Genomic DNA, 26690 nt, shown 5'->3' with positions numbered 1-26690 from the left:
AAAACAGTATCAATGTGAGAACACAGCAAAACTGAAAAAGGCTAGAATAGAGATCTGAAACAGGCTAGAACAGAGATAAGGAGGATGGAGAGTGAGTATGATATAAAATTTTTACAAAAAGTAGTTCCACCTCATTGATTCAGTTAGGGATGATTGCATTCAAAATGTAGGCAGGGCAAAAGAAAATGATCTTTTGCCAATGAGTGTAACTCACACTGCATTTACTGATAAACAGTGTGTATACATTGATATTGACAGTGTAGATATGGCAGATGAAAATGAATTTTTACTGAGAATTGGGAATTATTCAATCTCCATGACAACAACTGATGAAAACTTCTGCAATGTTTTCAGTTGGGCTCCACAGGAAAAAAATAGCACTCAAGAAGTCTAATGAACCATTTAAACAAATCCCTTCTGTCCGGGTTAATAACAATAGTTAAACTAATTGGTCTGTCTGGGCTTTTTTACACTCACATAGAGGCAACAATGAGACAATTCAACTTTCCACAAATTTTTAATTTACCAGCTATTTTTCATAGAATCACAGAATGTGTTGTGCTTGGTACTGGATTTACAGAAGTACAGATAGGTTTTGAAGCCTATTTTTGGAGGTTGAATTGTTTAATAGAAGCTTTCAAATTTATTCCATTTGTAGATTCCCACCTTTTCTTTTCAGCATAGGTACAGACCTACAGTGAAACACTACCTACACTCCTCCCCTTGTTCCAAGCACATCTTCCTAAACTTCCCGCCCCCTCAGGTGAAAGCTACCAGTACCTGAGATCTGCCACCAACCACTCCTGACATAACCGTGTCAAAATGAACCAGTGTAACTTAAATATATGTTTATTTTAATTTGCTTGCTTTTTAATTGGATGATTTTGAGAGATCTGGACTTGAATGATAGCAAATCTGAAGAGGGAAAGAGCATGGCAACATTCAGAAGATATGATCAAACTCCACTATGTTCATATTTATGTTAAAAGTACAGGACAATTTTAATTTATAATGTAGTATAAAAGTGGAGAAGAGTGGAGAAGAATAGCATTTTAATAAGTTTGTATTAACACTAATATTTAACATAGCTATAAAGTCATCTTGACATTTACATTTCTAGTAAGAACCATGTGACATAACAGTCTCCCTTAAGTCTAGCTAAAGCATACGTGCAGCATAGGCATTCTTGTATTATAGATGATGAAACTTACATTGCAATTTATTTACATAATTTACATAAAACTAATAGCTTAATAAAATGTGTAGAAGCAAACATCACTTATGATAGGTAAGAGACAATATATTTATCTATTAAATCATAAGTAAAATTCAGTCACTAAACTCAGGAAATATATCAAGGTCACCATATCACACAATGTAAATTAATACTTGTTAGTTTCTCTTGTATTTTTCTCATATTGATTTGTACAAACAAATGCTTTCATTCAAGGGATAAGAAAGATTGATGCATGTTTTTGCCAGCCTGAGAGTAGGATGTTTTACTTAAGTACTCAATATTTTTTTTAATTTTTTTTCCTAGGGAGTTTGTGTGTGTAGCTTGATAGCATTCTAACATGAGTGAATTTGAAAGCATCCACCTTTTCATGAGAAATAACCAACAAAACAAACCAAACAAACAAACAGCAATAACAACAACAAAGCCAACAAAAAGACTTCTTAAATTGGGTGATTTGGAGACAGTTGGAAGAAATGGAGATGCATCAAACCCATCACAAAATAGCTGAGTTTCATTGCCTTACCACTGTAATACAAAAGACAGAAAACAAAAGAAACATGCTGGGAAAGAGTACCTTAAAAGGAAATTTCTTTACTTATGATACACTGGAGGCTCCAAGAGTGATGTCCTTGGGAAGAGTTGCTTGTCTATTTTCTATGCTACCATCATTATGGAACAGCTGATTTGTATCTGAAGGATTATATATATATATAATCCTTCGGATACAAATATATATATATAATTATACATTTGTATAGATGTGCTACTTCTGCTTTCTCAGACTTACTGTGTGATGTTTTGCCAAGTTTTGTAGGCTCTCTTTGTTCCAGTTCCTTATTCACATAGCTGGTAAAACGGTATGTTCCTGACACTGGGAAAAATAGAAGTTCCTGGGAGAAGGCCAGACTCATACAATAAAGAAAAGAGGCCCCAGGCTTCCTAGGGACAAAGCTGCATACTTGACAGCTCTAGTCTAGGACTTCAGAGAAGTGTGCAGAACATGCATGCAAGTAGACCCAAGATATATTTTTTCAGGGGCTTGATTTGAACTGTGTGCATTGGAACCTACTTTTTCTGGACTTGTGTTGCATCTGAACTATCAGTGCGTATCAGATTCGTCTTCCGTTATCTTGTTTGAGTCTCAGGGCTGGAGATTTGTACTATGACTTGAATTTCAGGCTTATTTCTCTACCAGTGTTTTCCAAAACAGGGAAGGAGATTAAGAAGTGTGAATTTTAAACAATCCCTATTACCGAAGCAAATTTTGTATGAGCCTTCTTGAGAAGTCTTGGTTTCATAAAGTCTCATATACTGATTTGTGAATGAACAAAAGAGGCCAAACCAAGTTACCAGACCAAACAGACTTGACAAAAGAAACTCTTTCAAGTCTTTTAAGCTATTTATGTGCTTTAGTAGGAGCTACTGTCAGAGTTCAAACAAGCAAATTTGTACTAATGCATTTATATTCATGTCACCTTGTTTTTGACACATACATATATGTAAAGTAACATGTATGCCTAATATGTATTTATGCAACCCTCTTGTGGGCCTTAATTAGGACAATTATGCTAGACAGAGAGGCAGAACGTTTCCGTATGTACATACCTATTAGAAGAGTAAACCATTTCAGTAGACAAATTCCCTTTCCCTGCTTTCATTCAAAACCACTAATTATAGTTTTTATGCTTCATAGAATCATAAACTTCAGGTCAGAGAAGACTTTTAAGATCATCAAGTACAACCATCACCCTTACCTACCAAGTCCCATCACTAAACCATTTATTTCCCTTAGTGCTTTACAGAAGGAAATTTAGAGAAGAAATTGTCCTTTCTTAATTTCATTCCTTTGCATAAAACTATTTTAACAAAAGGAAGTCCGACTATTTACAGTAGTTTCTGTAGCTAATATTTTGTGAGTGTGTATTTGTAAACTCTATCTTATTTCTCTGTAAGTGTCAAGAGAGTATAAATCAATAATAGAATGGTAACTGGGCAATTAACTCATGTCACCCCTGTACCTTCACATTAGCATCACTGAGAATGGTATTACCCTTTCAGTGACCTCAGTAAAAGCAATAACATCCTTTTCTGCTAAAGTTAATTTTTTTAAGTGAACTTAATGCTCCTGAAGGGTGATAGATTGACAATCCTGGAAAGTGAAGTTCCTTATTTGGTCATTGACTAGCCACTATATGGGTAGTATGTAATTCCACAAATTATCTTGTGATCCAATCCTGTCCCAGAAGGATAAAAATGGAGTCCAGTACTTTTTGTTTAACTCATTTCATTGAGGCATCACAACCTAGATATCAGTTGTCAGGGTAGGTTCTGATAGAGTTATTGTCAGTTAACAGGCAGAGCTGGAATTCCAATTCATTTTCTGCAAGCAACTACACATTACTGTAATCAGTATTGACAGAAGGTAGATGACAACCATAGACCAGCAAGTGAACGCTGTGTATCATGTTACCAATCCCCTAAGCCATTTCATTTGCAAAATGGTATCAAGTAGCAGTTCAAAAGGTATCAGGAAATCCTTGAATCAACTAAGGAAGTTAAATGTTATGTAATAATCTTCTGTCAAACTAGTAGTAAGGTTATGAAAGCTTTAGGCTTACTTGTGAAAATGGGGAAGATTCAGTAAATAAGAAAGTGGAAGATAATTTCATGAAATAAATAATTTAATTTCTCCTTCAAGTATATTTTCATCTATGTGTTTTATACCATACAACAGTCATCAAGCGTGAACCAGAAGCTTGAAAGATACTGCTACTCTGAACTTTGTGACTGAAAAGATTTTTGTTCAGTTGTCCTCTCTGTCATGGATCTCAGCCCATGCCTCTCTCTTTCATCTACAGTGAAAATCTGAAAATATTTCCCTATTTCAGACTGGTACAGAGTACTGATGAATGTAGAGAGATTATGAACTGTTCTGATAGAGTGGCAATAAGGGACTCAGATATGAATTTGAGGTAAGACTGTACCAGGATTCACCCTTTAATTGTTGCATGGTCTTTTTTTCCTCAAATACAATTACAGCGAGACATTTGAAAAGCTTAAATTACTTAAAATGGCAACTTTATCTCATTGATCTCTTTATATATGTACTTGAATATTTCTATGTGAAAATAGAGCTGTTTTCACTGAAGTCCAGAGGAGGAGAACAGAAGAACCAGAGTTGTTCTCTGATCATGTGTGTCAGTGTTCTTGTTTGGGTGAGAACTTGCCTTCATGTGGTATAACTTCTAGTGCAGCAAGGACAATCTCAAAGTAGTTTCTATGCTTTCTCCACCATCTTGTATCTATATACTGAAATGACAAGAGCTAGAGGGTATACTGAACATATTGCACATAATCAGGAGTGCTTGTAGTATTCCCATAATATTCAAGTCCTACAATTTTCTTTACAGCAAACTGGACTTTGTAGCTCTCTTAGGACTGAATCTGGTCTTTTGAAATGTGATAGGAATAAATTTTTGCATGATGGGGTGATATTTTTCAAAATATCGAAGGGGCTTAGATAAATCTTTCACTAAATCTATTAGAAGATGTGTCCAACCCCTGAGATGGTTTTTAAGATATATCTTCTTTGTCTCAGTTTACTTTGCTTTCATGTGGGGTAAATCCAGTTACCTAGGCTGCATAATGTTGTTGTGCTACTTTGCACTAATGTTTGTCCTGGGGAATAGCTGTCTGAGCTTCCTCCAGGACATTTGCATATATGGCATCTCTTCTTACATTTAAATCCAACCACTCCTCTGTGTGCCATCTCATTAATTGTACACTGGAAAAAAGAAAAGGAGAACAATATGACCTATGTATATGTAGTACTTAGTGAGTACCTGGGGAATTATTTAATGAATTAAATCACCTCAGATATTTCTTCTACATTCTTGAATAGCCCACCAGATCCCATATGCTGGTAGAAATTGTTATAGGGCTCAGGTGATCCCTCATTAACTACAATGTCATTTAATTTCTTCCATCTTTATGCTGGAAGTACCTTCAAATAAAGCTTGATGGCATAATTCTCGGTGGCTATAATTAACAAATGAGGCAGAGGTAGGACAAGAACCCACATTTATGAGCACAGAAGAGATCCGTGTCAGTGGCAGACATCACTGTGTTTACCCAGTGTCAGCAAGCTAGTGAACTCAGCTGTCATTGGCAGCACACCCTGCAGCGACAAAGGTAGAGCTAATTAAAATTCACTAAGCCCAAAAGGGCCATTGCTAATGAACATGTACTGATGAGACAGTTAGCTGTGTCTCTTGCATCTTCAGAAGCATTAAAAGTTGCATTCATGAGAGATTTCTTACACCAGGATGGGTAGTCTATTTTTCCAAATTATTTCAGTCAGTACCTTTGCTTTCTCTGTGGAACCAAGTAGTGACAGGCAAAGCATGCTGAAGTTGGGAGTGTGTATTGAAAATATTGTCAGTTTGCAAAAAGGATTCAGTCTGAGTTTTTGAGTGATGTCAGGAAGTATTCTGATGGCAGAAGGGGTTCTTCCTTCGTTCCAGCTCATTGAGTGAGGCGCCATTTGGAGGTCCCTTCCAACCTAACTCATTTTATGAATTTATTTCTACACTTCTGTGAAGGACAACTAATACAATAAATCTATATAAGCACAAACAAATTAATTTCATTAGAAATATAATGCAGCCGAAGTCAATGGTAAAATTCCTATTGCCTTCAAAGGAAACAAAACATTGCACTGAATACATTATAAAATGCACAGGCAAACATTGCCATATAACTGTAACAATTGTTTGTCATAACTCCACCCTGACACGTACTGACAGACACAAGCATGCTTTGACTTATAGATCTGCAAATAGTTGCTCTGGTTCAGCACCAGGTCAAATTGAAGCCAAAGAATCCTATTAAGGCTGTCTTTATCTTTTATGCTATCAGTTTGAATCTGTCCACAAAGCAAGACCAGACGTGAGACTTGCAGCATGTTCTTGGATGCTATATGCAAGGGTATGCCTGGTGTATTGTATGGCAGAGAGCTGCCAGGTTTCTGGGCATAACCCTGTCTCAGAGCAGTGTGTATGTAGTCATCAGCAAACCTGCTATAATGTAAAAAGGCAAGAAATCTTTATCTTGCTTTGAACAATAATTTGGGGTATCAGCTTATCAGCTTATATTATTTACATAACCAAACACAGTTAGGCACTTAACTGCTACTGAAATTCAATCTATTCATTCAAGTCCTGAGAGAGCCTCTGAAAATCTGTGGTGCATGCGCCAGTATCTCTGCTCCTTACAGATGAGTGTGCTGTGAAAGTCTAGAAACAACAATACAGTTAACGGACATAACTGAAACTGCAAAATAAGCCGGTTTACTACGATTTTCTTTGTTACAGAATTTCGGATTGCATCGGTAAACCCTGAAAGTGTTTCAACTGTTAAGGGAGATCTGTGAAGTTGCAAACGGAGATAATGTTCTGGTTGATCGCTTGCATTTCTCACAGTAAACACTAGATGGCCATGTGACCTTTTTCTTCCATGTTTAAACATCACGAAAAAGCCCCTGCGGGGATGACCATAAAAAATATCACATTAGGAGATTTCTTTACGAAAAGTTTAGCCCATGTTAGGCTGATTGCAGCAAGGTCAGAATTGCACAATTGTATATTTTACCTGATAACTACACACTCTGTCCTACATGACAAGCAGTAAAATAAATAAATAATTAAATAAAATAAATAAATCTTTAAAATATCTCTTTTTAGAGAAGAAAAAAGAAGTTTGATAACAAAATAACTTTGTGTCCTGGTGTTGTAACATAACTTATTTCTATGAAGGCAAATTGGTTCATGGTATGTGTGAATACTCACATATAAATATGTTGCTAAACCCCAAATTAAGATGGATTTTATAGTTATCAGTTTTTAAGATCTGTATAATAGCAATGATTTGCATTACTAAAGCATAGGAAACTTTGATAACAAAAGTTATATTAAACAAAAGAATAAAGCATATGTTGCTTTAGGATGTGAGCTGATTTATTCTTTTTATTATGTTTACTTTTTTTTTTTTTCCAACTGTAACTTCTTAAGCTTTATTTTTAAACTTTGAATCATTAAAAAGGTTTGATGGAAGTTATTATCCTCATTATATTTCTGTAGAATCATTAAAGTCTGTCATTGAAAAAGCAGTATTGTTCCATAATTCCTCATAATGAAAAGAATGCTAGTCTTTCTGTTTCTAACTTTTTAATAGAGACTTTGACTTCCACAGGTGTAACACAGTTCTTACAGAGTCTTTTTTCTTCCTCTCGTTTCATGACTTCTGGTGGAAAGGATAGAAATATTCCATCTTTTGGTTCATTCTAGGGTAAGAAGGAACTTTTATGTAAATGGTAGATCCATTGCCTACACAACTCCTAGCTCTTAAATGCAGAAATGAACAAAAATGCCTTATATATATTGGAAATAACTCAATAGCTGATAAAATAACATTTATATATGTAATTATGTATGAAAAAAATCTCCTTCTCTCCTACAATAGGCATTCAAAAATGTAACACACTATATATTTTCAGAAAAGCTAATGCATAGTCTGGAGCAGCCTGAAGAATTTCTTTGGTGTTTCTTACATTGCTACACATTCCACAGTTTAATAATGTGGATGTTGATCTGAAGGTCTCTTCAAAAAGTTACTTCTGCTTATGCATAAGATGTGTACACCTTCTGTGACTTCTTTGGCTGCAGATGAGTTTAGTCCAGTATAACTGAAGTAAGGTAAATCCTGGCATTACTTTTGTGGGATTAAAAATGCATTTCTTACTTAGGATACTACTGGCTACCTATACTAAATGCCATTAAGATGTGAGATCTTTATGTTCTGCCCAAGGATTTGAGGCGTATGTTTGAAGCAGTTTTCTGGATTTTAGGCAGATGGCTTGTTTTTCGTTTATGTTAGCCTCGAGTGGCAGATCTTTATTGACCATAAATTTCTGGCACTCTTATAGTGCAGCAGCTGCACGTTTAATATTTGGATGGCAGAATGCTCAATAGTATTGAAAGCCAAGGAATTGGATTTGAGTGTAATGCACTGCTTATTACTCTCAAAGAGCTATTTGTTTCAGGGGGGATCAACTATGTATGAAGGCTGTTATACTAAACAGATGAGCAATCCTTAGCTGTAGATAGGACAAAAGCTTGTTTTAAAATCTTCAGGGTGCATACATTGCTTACACAGGTATTTCCTTCTACTGGGTAAATCTGGGCTTTTGTCTTTTGCTTGGTGTTATCACAATACATCTGGCAGCTGAGAGTGGCTTTCAAAGAGATTCCAATACACTTCAGCTGGCAACCTTAGCCTGGTCCATGTTCATTGCTGACCCCACTTTGAGCAAGAGGCTGCCCTAGATGGCCTTATGAATTCCCCTCAAATATGAATTATTCTTTGATTCCAGAATTTAGATTATGTTCCTGAATAAAGCTTTTGATTGTTTTTATGACTTCCTACCAGTTGCTACCTTTTTAAACTATAATTTTCTGTCTGTTCTGAGAGAAAGAAAGAAAGTCATAGTAGTTTTACTTTCCAAACAACGAAGTTGGTCTCTAAGCCTATATTTATGCTGTGAAATAAAATGGGACTGAAGCACGGAGTTGAACACTGGATTACAGCTGTCTTTCCTATTTAATTTTTAATATACTCATTGGCATAACTTACCCTCTGCCATCCAGCTGACAGACAAATGCCTGGTTATTCTTGCACAGGTGGCTATTCCCATTAGGCCATTCCCTAAGGGTAGTGTAGATGTATCCCATCCCTGTTCTGGAGGGAAAGAGATTTTTTTCATAGAGATATGAGCTCATCCACATGATTTCTCTTCAGGACTAAAATATCCCTGGTTTAGTTTTTCCGTTAGGATAAATACTGAGGATCATTGTGATATGTTTGCTGACCTCAGCTCAGGAACCAGACAATTGGAAATGTAAAGCCATTTGTATACATAAATTTTTAGGATTTACTAGGTAAAGTAGCACTGATTACAAAGTAGTAGGTCTTGGGGGAGCCCTTCATTCAGAAATTTGATTACTGAGTTAATCATGCAGATTTATTATGGAAGCCTTGTTGAACATTGTGAAAGTTGCATGGTAGTTAAGAATGTTTGATACAGGTGAAATAATCTTAACTGATAGGCATATCTTCCTGCAAGTGTCACCAGTCAAGCATAACTATTCCTTAAATTTCTTTCAGTAGCTGACTTCAGTGAAACTGGGCTACGCTAGAATTTTATCAGCACTATTGACACTAAATCTCATCTCTGCTTGTTCTATCAGGACACCTGTTTCCAAGACTGGTTTATGTTGCTTGAGGAGGAAGCCCTCTAACAAGGTATGACAAGCACTGTATAGTCAAAAATATTAATCACTAGATGGTAGAATTGACAGTTTGCATACAATATCATAACTTTTCCAAATTTGTATTCCTTAGGTATCTGTCCAGAGAAATGTATATTTGGAAATACAATTGCCAAATCCTTCCTCTTAGTCCAAAGTTCTTAAGGACATTTGTAAAAGAACCATGATGTCCAGCAGCATTCTGCAGTGTAATATCATCAAGTCCATGATTTATCTCCTGTACAGGAAAGGGTACTGAAAATATAAACGATGTTTGACAGTTTGACATGTTTTAATAAGTTGTTTATAGACTTGTCTTTGACAGGAATTATTTACTAGAACTCTCATGTTTGTGGTGTTTATAGGATTTGGATTTACTTTCAGCAGCTTGTGAGCTCCTTGATTTGCAGAATCAATAGGTGGAAGGTAGGTGACCTTTGCAATGTCTTGCTACCATGTTTACCAGCAAGTTTAGTTATGATCAGTTTCCTATTTGGCTCTGACTCACAGTTTTGGTGACCAACAGGAAGGAAATGATCTTCTAATCATTTTAGGGATGATGGACTCTGGACATCCTTTGAGAGGTTCAGAAACCTCTCAAGTTTTAACACAAGTCTTCAGAAGAAATAAGATTCAAAATATGCTTGTTTGGTGATATCCTTAAAATGTTCTGAATCTTCATTTTGCACTTAACTGGTAATGAGAACGTGTAAACTCACAGAAGGCTTAGCATTTTGTATTGGCTTTGTGGTACATTGATGAATAGAGCCTATTTTAAGAATAATTTCAGGCTAGGTGAGAATGAAAGACATTCTAATCCCGTGGACTAGAAGCTGGATGAGGGAAAAGAGAAAACAGGTTGTGTATAGATCAACACAAAACATGAAGTAAAATTTTAGCACACTTTCCATGTGCCAACCTGAAACATTGCTTGGTTGGCATCAAAGTAACCAGTTATTGTTTTTCTGAAGATACATGTAAACATTTTCTTCAGCATTGCTGATATTTTCTGGTTTCAATGGTGGCTATTCAAATCATTGATATTGTAGTAGAATGGTTTAGTAAATTCACAGGGTTGTAGCCATTGATTACACATGGAAGGCCTTGCAAGTGCTTCTTGCACTAATGTCACAGGTTATAATCACATTCATATTTAATTCCTTAAAATAAATTACTTAAGCAGGTTTCCTGAGCTTATAATTTACTTGTGTAACTTCTCTTTAGTGCAGGTAGCACCTGGTGATAGTGGAATGTATATGTGCATCATGAAGGGACAGCCTTCTATCCCAGTCGAATTTTCTGAAACATCCAGAAATCAATGTTTTTATGATCCCTGATAAACAACATTTGCTTTTTTTTTTTTTTTTTTTTTTGCATTTTTTATTATCTTACCATATGGCTCATATTCCACTTCAGGATCTATTGTGACAGATTTATTATCCTACCTGAGAGACTCTGAGAATGTTCACTGTTATCGGTGATCTATATTACTAACACGTAGATAAAAATCACTGGGCACACAACACCTTAAGGATATATCTGGTAAGCAAATCAGTTCAATAGTGATGATGCCAGCTGAAAATTCAATTCTGATAGGTTGCAAGCTGAGATATCACTAAGCAAATATCATCTTTCATATAAAAAATAGAATAGTAAGAATTCCATGTTGCTGTGTGAAGGCAAGGAAATAAATCTCTCACTTCAAAAATGCATCCTAATTTGTTTTACATTGTTCTAGTGCAAGCTGATATAGTACAATATCTTCTTTGCCACTGTCTTTTATGTCTGTGTGTAGGATTTCACTTTTGCCATACAAAGAAAGAAAAACAAAATAAAGTTTTAAATGCTAAATCATCCTGATTTTTTTTCCCCAATGGTAATTTTTTCTTCTATTTTTCAGCAAGTTTTATTTAAGTAAGAAAAAGTCATCTGCCTCTGTCTTGCCTGAAGTGATGGTGACAGATTTGAATAAATCTGTGTGATAAACCCTTATTTGTGTGATTGTACAAGCTCAGAGGTTTCAGCTATATATTTAATGTAATGTAAAGAAGTTTGGAAATTTCCTTTTGCTCAATGTATGTCCAAACTTTTATATAAATTCATGAAGTTCATGATATTCTGAATTGTTTGAGGTATATATATTTAACTTGGTTTTCCCAATTACATATTCAATTTTATCAAGCTGAACTCTCAAACTACCACTGATATTTTACTGTACTGTCTGTTTTGCTTTATCGATTACTAGCTGTGTGTTTTAAAGTCTCAGAAGGAAATAAGGTTTTTCTTCTGCTCTGCCTGAGTGTCACCTGACAGTATATGCCTTTTCTTTCTTTTTCTAGTGTTCAGCTTCAAAAATACAGAAGTTTACTTTCTGTAAAATGTGAAATATATATGGAAAATGTAAATGTAAAAATATAGAAGTTTACCTCTGTTTTTTAGAGTTCGTGATGCTTGTCAGTTATACACATTTAAAATATAGGAACTCCAAATTCTCCCCACAAAAATAGCAACTCTTAAAAATATCTTTGGCAAACTCACGGACTGCTGACGAATGGACTGAAGAAAACATGGGTCATGAACCTGTCCCATCCACTGTATCCCACCGTGATATTTTATAGGAAATAAACTTTTCATAGCACTTTCATCTTGACAGACCTTTCCCTAGACTTTTTCTGCTATGACCTTCAGCTGTAAAGGGAAACTACATTAATTATTTATACTGAATTTATATTTAAAAATTATTATTTATACCAAATTAAAGACTATTTTTAACAGTATTAATTCTATCTACACTTTTTTTCTCCATTCTTACTTTGGGATCCTCAGAGCTGTAGAACTTCCTTGTGAATCATCCACGGGCCAAGACATCTATCACTGAGTTCCAATGAAATCATCTTTTGGAGTAGGGAGAGAAAGGATTGCAGTACCACAACATGCTGTATGTCTTGTCTATCAGTAGTTTTGCTGTTTACCCCTTCATTAATTTTTCCATTCTTTACCCTTCTGGAAACCTCCTACCATTGAAAAAATCATTAAGCCACTCAGTCATTTTGAATTATGCCCAACAAGCAATATACTATCTTTGTGTATTTAGACTGGTCTTAAATAGCATGTGCTTCCTGCCTCTATTACATTATATATTATAAATGTGGACCGAATTCATGAGAATGTCAAATCAAATGTAAAATCATAGGAAACCTCAGTCTGGAAGGGACCTCAGAAGATCTCTAGTCCAGCCTCCTGATCAAAGCAGAGTCAGTTTGTAAAATCAGACTAGATTGCCCATGTTTTTAACCTGTCTGGTCTTGAAAACTCTCACAAATGGAGCCTGCACAACTTTGCTGGGCAAGCTGCTTCACAGCTTGACTGTCTACACAATGATTTATTCATTTGCCTTGTGCCCAGTCTGAGACTCTTCTGTTTCAGCTTGTGCCCTTTATCTCTCATGCTCCAGTGATGCAACGCTGCCAAGAGTCTGGCTCCATTTTGTAGATGACCTCCCTGTATGTGCTGCAGGATACTATTAGATCCCTAGAAGAGGAACGCTCTTCTCCCAGAGCACATTTTCCGTCCGCTGACCATGCTATATTCTCTTGTCAAAGAAAGTACATGGCAAAGAAGCTCTGTCATGGGGCAAATTAGGCCAAGACTGTAAAGATGAGTGAGTATGTACTATCGTGTCACCTCACCAGAAGGGAAAAAGCTAAAAGCCTACGGATTTCTGAGAAGGTGGCTGGGCACTGGAACAGGCTCCCCAGTGAAGTGTTCATGGCACCAGGCCTTCTGGAGTTAAAGAAACATTTGAACAACACCCTCAAATGTATGGTTTGATTTTTCGGTGGTCCTGTGTGGAGCTAGGACCTGGACTCAATGATCCTGGTGGGTCTCAACTCAGGATATTCTATAATTCTATGATTCTATGGCTTGAGGTAGATGGAGACCTTGAATTGTGCTGTAGAGACGGAAGAGATTTTTACAGAAAGGCATGGCTAATTTGAGCATTTTTGAAAGTATCGCAATTCTCATAACATCAGGTTTGAAGAAAGCAAGTGGGAAAGATTTTATGTTTCAGTGTACGATCCCTGAATATGTAATTTTTTTATTGTATAATTTGCTTTGCTGTCTCTCATATCACTGACTGTCACACTTTGCAGGAATGCATCCATGATGAGTAGCAGGATATGACTGCATTTCTGTTGCCTTGGATCCTCATACCTTCCTAACTTTGTAAGTGTGTGCACTATTTGAGCATTTGATATAGCCATACAGTATCCTGATTTTGCTTTTATGACCTCAGCTGGCCTGTTTTTTTTCATGTGCTGATTCTTCAGTCTTTCTAAAATGGTCTTTCACTTACCGTTGTCTCTCAGCTCCTGGCAGTCGGTAGTTAAAAGATATCTTATGTCAGAGGATGGGCATAAACCATCATGTTAAATAATTACAAATGCGCCTATTCTTCATGAAAGTTGTCTCATCCTTTTCTGAAGCCATTACAATTTTGGCCTCCACAATATCCTGTGGTATTAAGTTCCACAGTTTAATTCTCTCCTTTATGCAAACATTTCCTTTTGTTTGTAAAATAATTTCTTTGCATGTTGCTTCTTCTTTGCCTGTAAAAGTTTTAGTCATCATTCACTTTTATAGACCTCTATCAGAGCCTTCTTCAACTGACTTTTCCCAGATGAAGTCCTAGTTTACATCATTTCTGTTTACTGATCCATAGTACTGATTATCTTTGTTGGCTTTCTTTCTGTTTTCTGCTGGAACTTATTCACAGTGCACATACTATTCAAGATGTTAATCCTTTGCAGACCTAAACAGTGGTACAAGAATATATTTTTTTGTTGTTGTTAGATTTCTGGTTTCAAGTGTTGATGAAGAATTCAGTGAAACGTCTTTCTTGTTAAGAGAGCCTTAAAACTCTCATCAGCTGGGGAACATGCAGATCTGTTTTTCCCTTCAGGTAGTGTTTCAGGTTCAATCCTGTGCAAACTGCCTTGATTAATTCTATTATCTCTGCTCACATGGACCTTTTGGAGCCTCCAAAACTCATTTTCAGTTTGATAAGCCAAACTGCTTAGGCATGATACATGATCATGTGGGAAATAGTTAACCTATCTTACTGTTTTCAAGCCCTCCTTTAGATGTAGTTCTATTTCACAGTTCTAGAAAACAGGAACAGCAGGTTTTTCATAGGATTTTGTGTATTTTTGTTGTTTCTCCATGACGCCCAAAATGAATTTCAAGCAACTTCTGTGTTTTTCTCATACCGGAAAACAATTTCACTTTCGGTAGCTTTACAGTATTTTATTCCTGAAATGCCCAGAGCTACAGATACCTCTTATAAAGCTGGTAACACTAAATCTGAGATAAAGGTTCTTTTGCCACTGTATGAAGGCTTTCTAACTCTCTGACATACTGCTTCCAGACCAACAAATCTTTCCCTAGCAGCCCAGCCTGAAGTATTCTACAGTAGTTTTTATATAGATGTGGTTCTCACAAACATTGAAACATTACAACTGAACCTCTCCTACGTGGTTTGCAAGATGTTACTCTTTCAGGAATGAGGGATTTTTAAAGTAGAACTTTTGTGACACTCAAAAACTAAAACTAAACAGTCTGGACAACCACCATTGCATCTAATCCCACTCCAAGAGAGCAAACTCCAAGATACAGAGCTCTGGAGCAGGTAACAAGCCCCTCTGACCTCCTCACAAAAATTATAATCCGTAAAGGCAGGCAATATTGACCTTGCATTCATTAAAAACTGCTGCAGATGCACACTATAGTTGTTTTACTTAATGAGCTTACTGGGCCTTATCCTATGAAATAACAGAATGTAATTTGTTGCATCCAAAATCTGCATCTCATAGTTTGCACCTCTTTTTTATTATTATTATTATTTTTAAGAAAGAGTATATCTGGTTTAATCTAGTATTTATTCAAATACATGAACTGTTTAATGTGATTATTTATTAATATGGAGAGATTTTGATACAATTTTCAGTGAGTCAACTATATTTTAATTTGTTTTACATGAAAATTTGCAATCACTCAGCACAACATCCAGGTGGGAGAAACAAGAATTATTAGAAATATACAAAAAGAAAAAGAAAAGAAAAGCTCCCATTCTTTCAAGGACAGAGAAAAAAGACACCTGAGCTGTCATCTGATCCACTCACACTTAACTAATAAAATTAAATGCAGAAATACTCAAAATAAATATGGAGCTACAAATTAGGATATACATCTATAAGAAAAGGAAATTAATTAAACGTGTTTTTAAAATTTCTAGCAGTATGAGGGTAAACAAAGAAAAAACACCAGGAGCTAAGCTCCTGCTCCACAGGGTTTAAAAAAGTCCTCAAGAGTTAAGAAAGCATACTCGGTGTTACAGATTATGGTTTGTTTTTTCATAGTGTAACTGACCTATAGGGAATTCCCAGGGGATGAAATAGATTCTGCTGCACTTGTTGTTTCTTTTATAATCAGGAAAAGAAGCATCACAAAATGTCATAACTCTGGTCTCAGACTGCTCAGAAGTTTGTGTCTCTAATTAAAAAGTGAATGTTCCCAATATTTTGCCAAATAAAGCTCTTTTATAACAAATAACCTTTTGATGGGGAAACCACACTGTTTGGACACCAAAAAGTAATTTTAAGGCTTATCTTGAGTCTGTGCCATGGTAAATACAGGCTTGAGCTTCTTGCTTTTCCTCTCCTTACTAAGGAATCAAAACAGCTGTATTTCAGCAACCAGCTTGTACAAATATTCTGCTGTAAATGTAACTACAGTTTGAAGTGACAAATTCTCTTCTAATGACAATTTTAGAAGGATTACACACACTCTTACATTAAGGCAGTGGTTCTATAGGATAAGGTTCTGGCACTTTTTCTATTATTAAACTAAACTTCTGCTGCCTTTGTTTAACTGCCACTGAAAAGCTCCTTTTGGTCTGACTTTTATGGCTTTATGCTTACTTCCTTTTTTCTTACTTTTGTTTTTTTTTTTCAGTTAACTGAGGAGCTCAGAAACCTCAGTAACTATAGCATGTTTTGAAGACACACAAAATGTAGGTGTTGCTAGCTATGTTGCTCACTCCCTCTGTTGCTAACATTAATTCAGCACCCTCCTCTGCTCTTTTCAAGTAAATTCAGCATAAGTCCATAAACAGATCTGTCTTTCCGAGGGCTTCCAGAGGCAACACACTAAAAGGGAGAGAAGCCATATCACTGACTTGCAAATCTTGGTAAGGTATACCTGTAGACAAACAGCAGATATGGGGCTTTTCTTCACAGATACTTAACTTATTGGCTTAAAAGCCTTTCAGTCCTTTCCATCAGCTTTGAAGTACCTGCTACAGTCTAAATCCATGTGCATTAAGAGGGTCCTGCTTCTTTCTTGCAAGTTAGTATCTTCAAATTCTTTTTTTTTTTTTTTTTAAGTCCTAAATACTGACCCGATTACTAAATTAAATGAATAAAAAGTCATCTTGACAAGATGCTAAGTGTCTCCTTGTGGTCACTGGAAACCTCAAACTAATATCACATTGCAAGAGACACTCAGCAGCTTGTAGATTTCACACTTGAGTTAACGAAGGTGAAGCACAGCTAGGCCACTAGTATGACAACATATCACAACATCAGCTAGGTAACTCCAAATATGGGGCTGCCAGCAACCTAAAACAATTATTGCCTTCTGAGGGGCTATTTTGTGTATGAAGGAAGATGTCTATGGTCCTTCCAAGCATCTAATGTCAGTCCCAGAAACTAGAATGCAGTAGGCAACAGCACAAGTGATGTTGATTTGTCAACCTGGTAGATACATGTTTAAAGGGAAGATGTTGAGGTAGCAAGCATTTTAATATCCACAAATCTTTTTCTGCTGTTGAATTTTACAGGGTATATTAAACATTAAACTTCTGATGTCTTATTACCATGACAAGACAAGAATTGAAAACAACACAGACCTGCAGGTAATCCATTTGTTTTGTTTTGTTTTGTTTTGTTTTAGAATTATATTTCGTATTAGTAGATGTTCTTGAGCAGAAGTTATTTGTGCTGGCCACTTCCGAAAACAAATGTAAATTACCCATGCTCAGACTATTCAAAAAGTGCACATCATCTATGAATAATAGTTACAAGTATTTATGAAACAAAATGCTTCAAAAAAATTAAAATCATTCTGTAAATTCTGGTTATTATGATTCTATTTGATGTATATGCAAATCAGCATACACTAATGTTGTTACAATATATGTTTTTTTTTAATGAATTGCTGAATATACATATGAACCATAATTAGAGCTCTTGGGAAAAGAATTGCCTAAATCTAATTTGCTGACACACCATTGTAAGGTCAAGCAAGTCTTTAAAAAGAAGAACTCTAGTAACCTGAGATCAGAGACTTCCAGATATTTTTTTTTTTTTCAGCTTTGTACCACTGCATATTCATGCACATTTTCAGCAGAAAAGCTAACCGTTTTTGATAGCAGTTCACAAGGCTTTGAGCCCTGCTGTTACCATTGGCTGAAACTATTAAGCGGTACGTTATAAATTAATATGCATTTCTTGTACTGTGAATTTGTTTTTTTCTTTGTCTTTGTCCTCCACAGAAAAACCATCTTGAGGATTTCAGGAAGATAAAGAAAAGAAATTCTATAAACTGTTAGGTCATCTTTGTGAGTGCATTTCTTATTACCATTGCTTTATAAAATTATTCTTATGGCTCAGTTCATTTATCAATAACTGCCTCATTTTTTTTAACTGTGGTTGCTACTTTTTTAAGTTTGTGTTATATTTACAAAGATAGGATGCTGGCACCTATCAGCTTACAGATGGAAAGTCTGCACAGTGGCATTGTTTTGGCAGAAATGATTTTTCTTCTTTATTATGAGAGCTATACCTTCAGAAAACAAAGCAGTGAAATTATTTATTTATTTATTTACTTATTTCCCTAACAAGTCTCTTGGTAAAGTCTGGGAACCTTTTGTTTGGAAAACATGAAGGAATCTATGTCAAAAGCCCTAAAAAGCATATGGAATTTTCCATAAGCAATACCACAGAAGTTTGTAGTTCAATTTAGCAGTTGAAAAGTGAGCTTTGAGGTATAGATTGCAATTATACAGATATATTGCATGTTAAAATACCAATCTCACAACTCATAATTACATTGAAAATATGCTGAGGTGGCCAACATTTAAAAACATGGCAATAATAAAAGTTTATGATTTTGGATTAGGAATGATTCCAGACTACGACAGTGAAGAAAAATAATGGATCCTCACTGTGGACCCATTTGCAATACAAGGTATTTTTGGTTCCAATGTCTTATAACACAATGGGTTTGTTCTGATTTGTCTGGAATACACCAAATAAATATTTGCTATTCACAGCACTTTTGAATATGTGGACATTTGTGGACAGCTTTGAAGACAGCTTCATGGTATTCTTTTCAATAATTATTATTTATTTTAGAAGCTCCAGGTAAGACTAAATTGTCACTCTGCTTGGCACTCCACAGACAAATAGCAAGATAGACTCTTCCACCAGGAACTTGCAATTTGAGTAACAGAAATAGATGTAACAGAGACAAAAGTAGTCTAGCCTTATTTCAAAAAAGGGGAAAGTATGATAGAAGTCCATGTTAACTTTTTTATTTGATGCTCCCAACCATGATGGAATATAGTCCTGATTTATTTTTTATTTTTAAACTATAGGCAACAGTTTTCCTTTCCTCAATTGCAAAAAAAAATTCAAAATAATAACGAGTTATTAACTCATGTAATATTTGTGAAGCTAGTAAAATGAGGAACTGATATTTTCCTTACATTTATAAAAATGTAAAGAAGAGACTTGTTTCTTTAATTTGATTGTGATTTTTTGTTCATGTTTGAGATTAAAGGAAGACTTTGAAAAATAAATAATTGTCATTAGAGTTTTTTTTTTCTTTTTTTTTTAATAATATAATTTAATAATATAATATAATAATATAATATAAAAATAATTGGCACTTTAGAGGATTATTGTTTTGTGAGCTATTGCCTGACAAAATCTTTCATTTTTGGACATCTCTTGTAATGGAATCATTGAAATTCACACTGATTGGGCAACTGTTGAGGACTGGCTCGCTGCACGTAATCACATTGATATCATGCAGCTGCAAGATAAGGAAATGGCGGATTACCGCACCCAGCTGGTCTAGAGAAACAAGAGCAAAGACACGTACGCAAGGCTTGTCTGGGAACTCTTGTGAGAAATCCCAGGCAATAATGATAGTAGAGGGCATACTGCCCTGGGAGTTATAGTTAGATTAGAAATGGGAACTAGCGGATAGAAGAATGCGGAACTAACAGATAGGGCAGTAGATGACGCTTACCAATAAGGAGCTTGGCTTTTGCAATATGTATGAGCTAATTATCCTGTACACGATAAAAGACAATTGAGCTATCCATTAAAGCTGAAGCATACTTAACACTCATATTGAGCGTTTGTGTCTTCCCTCCGTCGACAACAAATGGCGCCCGAACAGGCCTTGCTGGACGAGAACCCTGAACGAGTAAGCCGGTATTAGGCGACGGAGTACAAGGGGAAAGCCGGTTCTGACTACGTAACCTGGAATCCGCGGAACATAAGATTGGGGCGAGCAGAAGGCGACTCGGGAAGAGCGCCCGGGACGAACCCATAGCGGGTCCCGCCGGAACGCCGCGAATGGAAGCTTTCTACGGGGGCAACGGCACCGTGAGTAAGCATGGAGAAACAAGCGGCAATTAATTTACTTAAGTGCTTTTTAGAAAAGCGTAAGACACGCTTTGCACGGGGGCAACGGCACCGTGAGTAAGCATGGAGAAACAGGCGGCAATTAATTTACTTAAGTGCTTTTTAGAAAAGCGTAAGACGCCAGATATAGATTGTCATAAAGAATTACAGGGGTTAGTGGCCTATGGGGTGGCGAAGGGCTGCTTTGTTAACCCTGACACATTGTTTGAGGAGGATGAGTGGCGTAAGTTTGGTGATATATTGTTTGAGGAAATGATTAATGAGAATAAGACGGCTAAGAAGCTGGCAAAACCATGGCGGGCTGTTACGAACGCTTTAACGATATATCGGGTAGAGCAGAAAGTGGCAGCCGCTGCGACACAACGGCTGCGCAAAACGATGAGGGCAGATGAAGAGACCAATCCGTACCCCCTCCCTCCATCAGTCCGGCAATTCACTATGAAAGCCCCCGGGGGAGGGGAGGAGGGAGCACAACCCAGTGCGCCTCCTCTACCCCCGGCCCCCGGGGGAGGGGAGGAGGGAGCACAACCCAGTGTGCCTCCTCTACCCCCGGCCCCCGGGGGAGGGGAGGAGGGAGCACAACCCAGTGCGCCTCCTCTACCCCTGGAAACTCCCGAGGGAGAGGCGGCAGGCGAGGGGAGACATAAGAATCCATTTTTGAAAGATATGCGACTTGAATCAGGGGGGTCGGAGAGAGCAGGACTCTGGGCGAAAATAGCAGGGGAGGCGTTACGTGAAGGTGATGTGGGGGCAGCGACAGAGCTTGTAGGCGCCTTCCCCGTGGTGTATTCTCCACCAGACGCCCAGGGCCAGATAACTGTTACTATGACAAATCTGGACTGGAAAATACTGACCCAATTGCGTGCCACGGTAAATGAGTCAGGAATACGTGGGGAGCCAACGAAACAGATGTTAGACTATCTGTGGTCCACTAATATACTGCTCCCCGGTGACATTCGTAATATCATGAAGCTAATACTGACGCAGCATCAGATTCTGCTGTTTAATGCTCACTGGCATTCAGCTTGTCAGGAGGCAGTTGCAGTGCAGCGTCAGCCCGGAGATCCGCTACACGGGGTCACGCTGGAAGAGCTCTTGGGGGTCGGTGCATACAATCGCTTGGAGGCCCAGGCTCTAATGGGGCCGGATAAGGCAAAAGCTGCCATGACACTAGCTAGGATGGCATTGGACCAAATTAGGGAGCCTGGAAGAATGCCCTCCTATATGTCCATCAAGCAAGGGCGAGATGAAGCGTTTGGAACCTTTATTGATAGGGTTGCCGCAGCTATACAGGTAGCTGGGTTACCCGAATATCTCAAGGGCCCTATTCTTAAACAATGTGCCCTTCAAAATTGTAATCAAACTTCTCGAAACGTACTAAATACGCTGCCCAGTACTTGGACTATAGAAGAGGCTCTTGATAGATTATCGCAAATACCAATAGGTTCACAGGCCCTTTTGGTCGATGCCATCCGCAAGGTAGGAGAGAGTATCAGCCAGGGACTGCAGGCTAGTCAGTCGCAGGTATTCGCCGCCCTTGCCCCCCTGCAAAGTGGAAAAGGACCTCACTCGTCGAGAAGACCTGCACTACGCTACTATCGGTGTGGCATCGCGGGTCATATGAAGAGGCAATGTGGGACGGCTAATGTGTGGTGTCCCTCTTGCCGATCTAATACGCATAATGAAACCGCTTGCCGGCGGAAGACCCAGGGAAACGGGAAGACCAGCGGGAACCGCCGCCCCGCGATGACACAAAAAGCGGCTTTTCCCTCAACAGCGGCGGCAGCTGCGGAGACTCCAACCGAGACGAATCCTTTCACCTCCAACCAGCCACCAGAGGGAGCCTGGGGATTGGACTTGGCAACCGCAGTAAATGTGACTTTGATGGACAACAAGCCTGTTGGGGTGAAAACAGGCGTTATGGGACCTGTAAAAATTAATAATGAGCCTGTTGGAGCACTTCTGATTGGAAGGTCATCGGCGACATTAAATGGGGCTTTAGTGTTAACAGGACTTATTGATAAGGACTTTACTGGGGAGATACAAATTATGGTATCAGCCATGTTCCCTCCGCTACATATACCGAAGGGAACTCGATTGGCTCAATTCTGCCTGTCTCTTGCCAAAGCGACTGATCCCTTCCGCACCTGTTTGTTCGGGGTCCCAATAGGGAACAAGGAGGAGCTGAAACAACTGTTAGCACCATATTCCGCAAGTACTGATTTGTTCGATCTTTCGTCCAACCTCTCCGACGCCGTTGTGGCGGCGCTAGTGGCTCTGAACACGAGCTTGCCATGGGATCCCCAAGAACTGAATTTGTTGGGATCAGTGGCGGTAGGGAACACCAGTAATAACTGGACACAGACGTGCTTTATGTGGAATAAAGGAAAACAAAATATGACTCAATGGACTAATGTGACCTCTCACACAAGGGGGTTCGAAGCTAATAGCAGCTATTGCGGGTACAACGACACCACCAACACCACCATGGGGGCATACGGGAACGAGTCAAGCACATGGCCAAGGCAAACTGCTAAGGCCTTACCACCTGGTATATTCCTGATCTGTGGAGATCGAGCCTGGCAGGGGATTCCAGCAAATGCACACGGTGGGCCGTGCTATTTGGGACGCCTGACCCTGTTTGCCCCTGATCTGCATAGTCAAGAGCTGCGAAACATTACTCGACAATGGAAACGCCGGACGAGACGCAGTCTAAAAACCTTGGGGAGTGACTGTGATGATCAGGTCGAGCTCTGGGGTCCAGCTGAAAGGTTCTTTTCGGCGGCACTTGTGCCTGGAGTGGCTGTGGCTCATGCTATGGCTAGTCTTGGGAAACTAGCTTGTTGGGCTGTAAAACAAGCAAATGTGACTACGCAGATACTCACAGAAATGGCCCAGGACCTGGACAGCCTGCGACACGCTGTATTACAGAACAGAGCGGCGATTGATTTTCTACTGCTGGCACAGGGCCACGGGTGTGAAGAGCTCGAAGGAATGTGCTGTTTTAATCTCTCGGACCATGGCGAGTCGATTCACGAGCAGCTGAAATGGCTGAGAGACCACACCAAGAAGATAGTGGTCCGGAATAATTGGCTTGATAGACTATTTGCAAGTTGGTTTGGGAACATGGGAGGTTGGATATTGGGTCTGATAAAAGAAGGGCTACGCTTACTGCTAATAATTGTCCTAATTATCGTAGCGGCGCGAGTAGTATTTAGTTGCCTAATAAAAAGGCTCGAGCAGTTAACTAGTAAGGTTTTTCTAGCAACAGTAATAGCATGTGTAAAAAAAAAAAAAAAAAAAAAAAAAAAAAAAAAAAAAAAAAAAACAAAAAAAACAAAAAACAGAGGGGAGAGAAACTAGCTTGCACATTTTAGGTCTGTGAAATTTTGTGAGAATTTTTTCCTGCACTGGACAGTTGAAAAAAAAAAAAAAAAAAAAAAAAAAAAGAAAAAAAAAAAAAAAAAAAAAAAAAAAGAAAAAAAAAAAAAGAAAAAAAAAAAAAAAAAAAAAGAAAAAAAAAAAAGAAAAAAAAAAAAAAAAAAAAGAAAAAAAAAAAAAGAAAAAAAAAAAAAAAAAAAAAAGAAAAAAAAAAAAAGAAAAAAAAAAAAAAGAAAAAAAAAAAAAGAAAAAAAAAAAAAAAAAAAAAAAAAAAAAAAAAAAAAAAGGGAAAGGAAAAACGTGCTCCTTATTGCAATGCATCTCTTTGCTGTCATTATACAAACTATAATAGCATCCTTCCTTGCGCCAGGAGCCGCTCTGCTCGGCTGTGGGATCGACTGTGGAACGGACGCCCCTAGGTGCACCCCGAGCATTTTTTCCTCGGAGGGGTCTCCACTCTCAGCCGCTCACCACGGGAGCAGACAAGGACCTCCTGAAGCTGCACACAAATTATTTTAAGTGATATTGTCTTGTGGTATGAATGAGAAGTGCAAGAGGCCTCTCTGCGTGATTGTGTGATTGTGTGATTGTGCTGTGCGAGTAAGAAGCAGTATCGCTGCGAAGCAACATTCCTAGCGCTTAGTGGCTTGTTGACTGATGTAGATTCTAGTAGGCACACTACTTTACAATCGTAGTTCTGCATGAGATTTTTGACCCTGTTGCTTATTGTACCTTGCTTATTGCAGTGTGTGCGGTGATTAATAGAAAAATCTATAGAAAGCTTTTGGTTCAAAATAAAAACGGGGGAATTGTTGAGGACTGGCTCGCTGCACGTAATCACATTGATATCATGCAGCTGCAAGATAAGGAAATGGCGGATTACCGCACCCAGCTGGTCTAGAGAAACAAGAGCAAAGACACGTACGCAAGGCTTGTCTGGGAACTCTTGTGAGAAATCCCAGGCAATAATGATAGTAGAGGGCATACTGCCCTGGGAGTTATAGTTAGATTAGAAATGGGAACTAGCGGATAGAAGAATGCGGAACTAACAGATAGGGCAGTAGATGACGCTTACCAATAAGGAGCTTGGCTTTTGCAATATGTATGAGCTAATTATCCTGTACACGATAAAAGACAATTGAGCTATCCATTAAAGCTGAAGCATACTTAACACTCATATTGAGCGTTTGTGTCTTCCCTCCGTCGACAACAGGCAACCTTTGCTTTTGTTTTTTATAAAGCATGGGAAAAAAATCTCACTTAAGCAACCTTGAGAGAAACTAGTTTTGTGATAAACTTAGTTTGTGTAGAACAGCTCGTGTGTAGAATCCTTCCATGATCAAGAAATAATAGTTTATATGTGTATTGGATTAATTATCTGAAAATATGTGTCTGGCCAATGCTTTTCTTAAAAAGTACTTCTGGCTGGCTTTATTTAATTAAATCAGTCATTGTGAAACTAGCTGAAATACTGAGATAATAATCGTGGTTAATAGCTCTAGGCTTTCTATGATTATTACTATCATCTGATGCAATAATATAAAATATTTAGAAAGAGATTTTTAACATGCTGTTTCACTGACACAGCCATTTTTAAAATGTGAAGATAATACTGTTATTTGTCCTGACAGTCCCCACATCTTTATTCTTAAAGTATGTGCAGGAGTTGTGTACATATTGAGATGTCAATAGCTGGCTACAAAGAGTACAAATACTGCTACAGCTGATACAAGTGTTGACAAAATCTTTGGTAAAACAGTCAAAGCAGTGTTTGAGTTTTCCCCTGCTTTTGGTGTTAGTTGTATATCCTCTTCCAGCAAATGGTATTATACACACAAGAAATGTCCCAGCACATGTCCCATGGCATGGATTCTCTGCTTGGCAGATTTTAGACTGCCATGGAGGAGCTTGAGACCTGTCAGAGGAAAACAGCAAAATCTCACTCAATTATAAAGCAAGAATGCTGGACAAGCAGACCTTCCTCAGGTGTTATGTGTCTATGGAATATGGAATATTTTTCAGAGCAATCTTTAAAAGGTTTCTGTTATACCATATATTAATACTGAAATAGGGAATAGAATTAACGTTTTTTAACATTTACATACACACAGAGATTTTGGGCAGAAAAAAGTTTCCTCAACACTGAAAAAAACACCACTAGGTGCTGTAAAACACAATACAAACACAATACACAAAACACAATACAAAATCAGGCCTACATTTTCCAAATACTTATAGATGTACTTAAATTTATTCGTTTTAACAGTCCCAATTAGTTAAAAGCCTGAGTATCAAGGTGGAAGAATTTTGCTATTAGTATAACAATATGATTGCAGATATTTTAACTTTAAGCTCTGACTTCTCTGTCTTTAGAGCTCACGTGTACCCCTTTGATTGTCTAATTTCCCTTCCAATTTGAGCAACACTTCATGTGAGATTTTTCTGGAAAACTTTGAAGTCATAGATTTGAGGCTGTCTTCCTTGCTAGTTATTTCAGGTGAGAATCAGATCAGCTGCACTGTATAAACAGCTTTAGTCTGAAAAAGAAGAGTTTGGTTAAAGAAGAAGAATTTGGTTAAACAAAATAAAAACAATCAAGAAGACAATTTTTAACATTTAAAATGTGAATATTCCTGAGAAGCCATCCTAATTCAAGAAAAAAATACCTTGTCTCATACTTGCTACATAACCTTAGAAAGGACATCATTAGATCATGCCTGGCAAAACATGGTTTATTATTCTAATTACATATCACCTGCTAGATACCAGCATTATGCTGCTTCACAGAATCAGGAAGAGATGGAGACATAACTCCTGCCATGAGAATTTTATAGTCTAAATATGCAGATGAGATAAATCCATCCCAAAATGCATAGGAAGATCCACGTCAGAAACCTACAGAAGTATGTTGCAGTGTTTTTATTCGTGTAG

At 37.6% G+C, this 26690-nt stretch overlaps 1 protein-coding gene and 1 long non-coding RNA gene across 2 annotated transcripts in view; both read left to right on the top strand.

The window, feature by feature from the left end:
• Positions 1-26690, top strand: part of LOC308190358 — a 620619-nt gene that overhangs the window by 481613 nt on the left and 112316 nt on the right. The window lies entirely within an intron of this gene.
• Positions 19712-24936, top strand: LOC308189939 (uncharacterized protein). The gene is made up of 2 exons (XM_080580599.1): positions 19712-20361; positions 20454-24936. The coding sequence occupies exons 1-2, from the start codon at positions 20350-20352 to the stop codon at positions 23739-23741; spliced, it is 3300 nt and encodes a 1099-aa protein (XP_080436725.1). The 5' UTR covers positions 19712-20349; the 3' UTR covers positions 23742-24936.

This window comes from Anser brachyrhynchus (assembly GCF_964034855.1).
Source record: "Anser brachyrhynchus genome assembly, chromosome: 2".
Taxonomy (NCBI): Eukaryota; Metazoa; Chordata; class Aves; order Anseriformes; family Anatidae; genus Anser; species Anser brachyrhynchus.
This window is presented reverse-complemented; position numbering and strand designations above follow the sequence as displayed.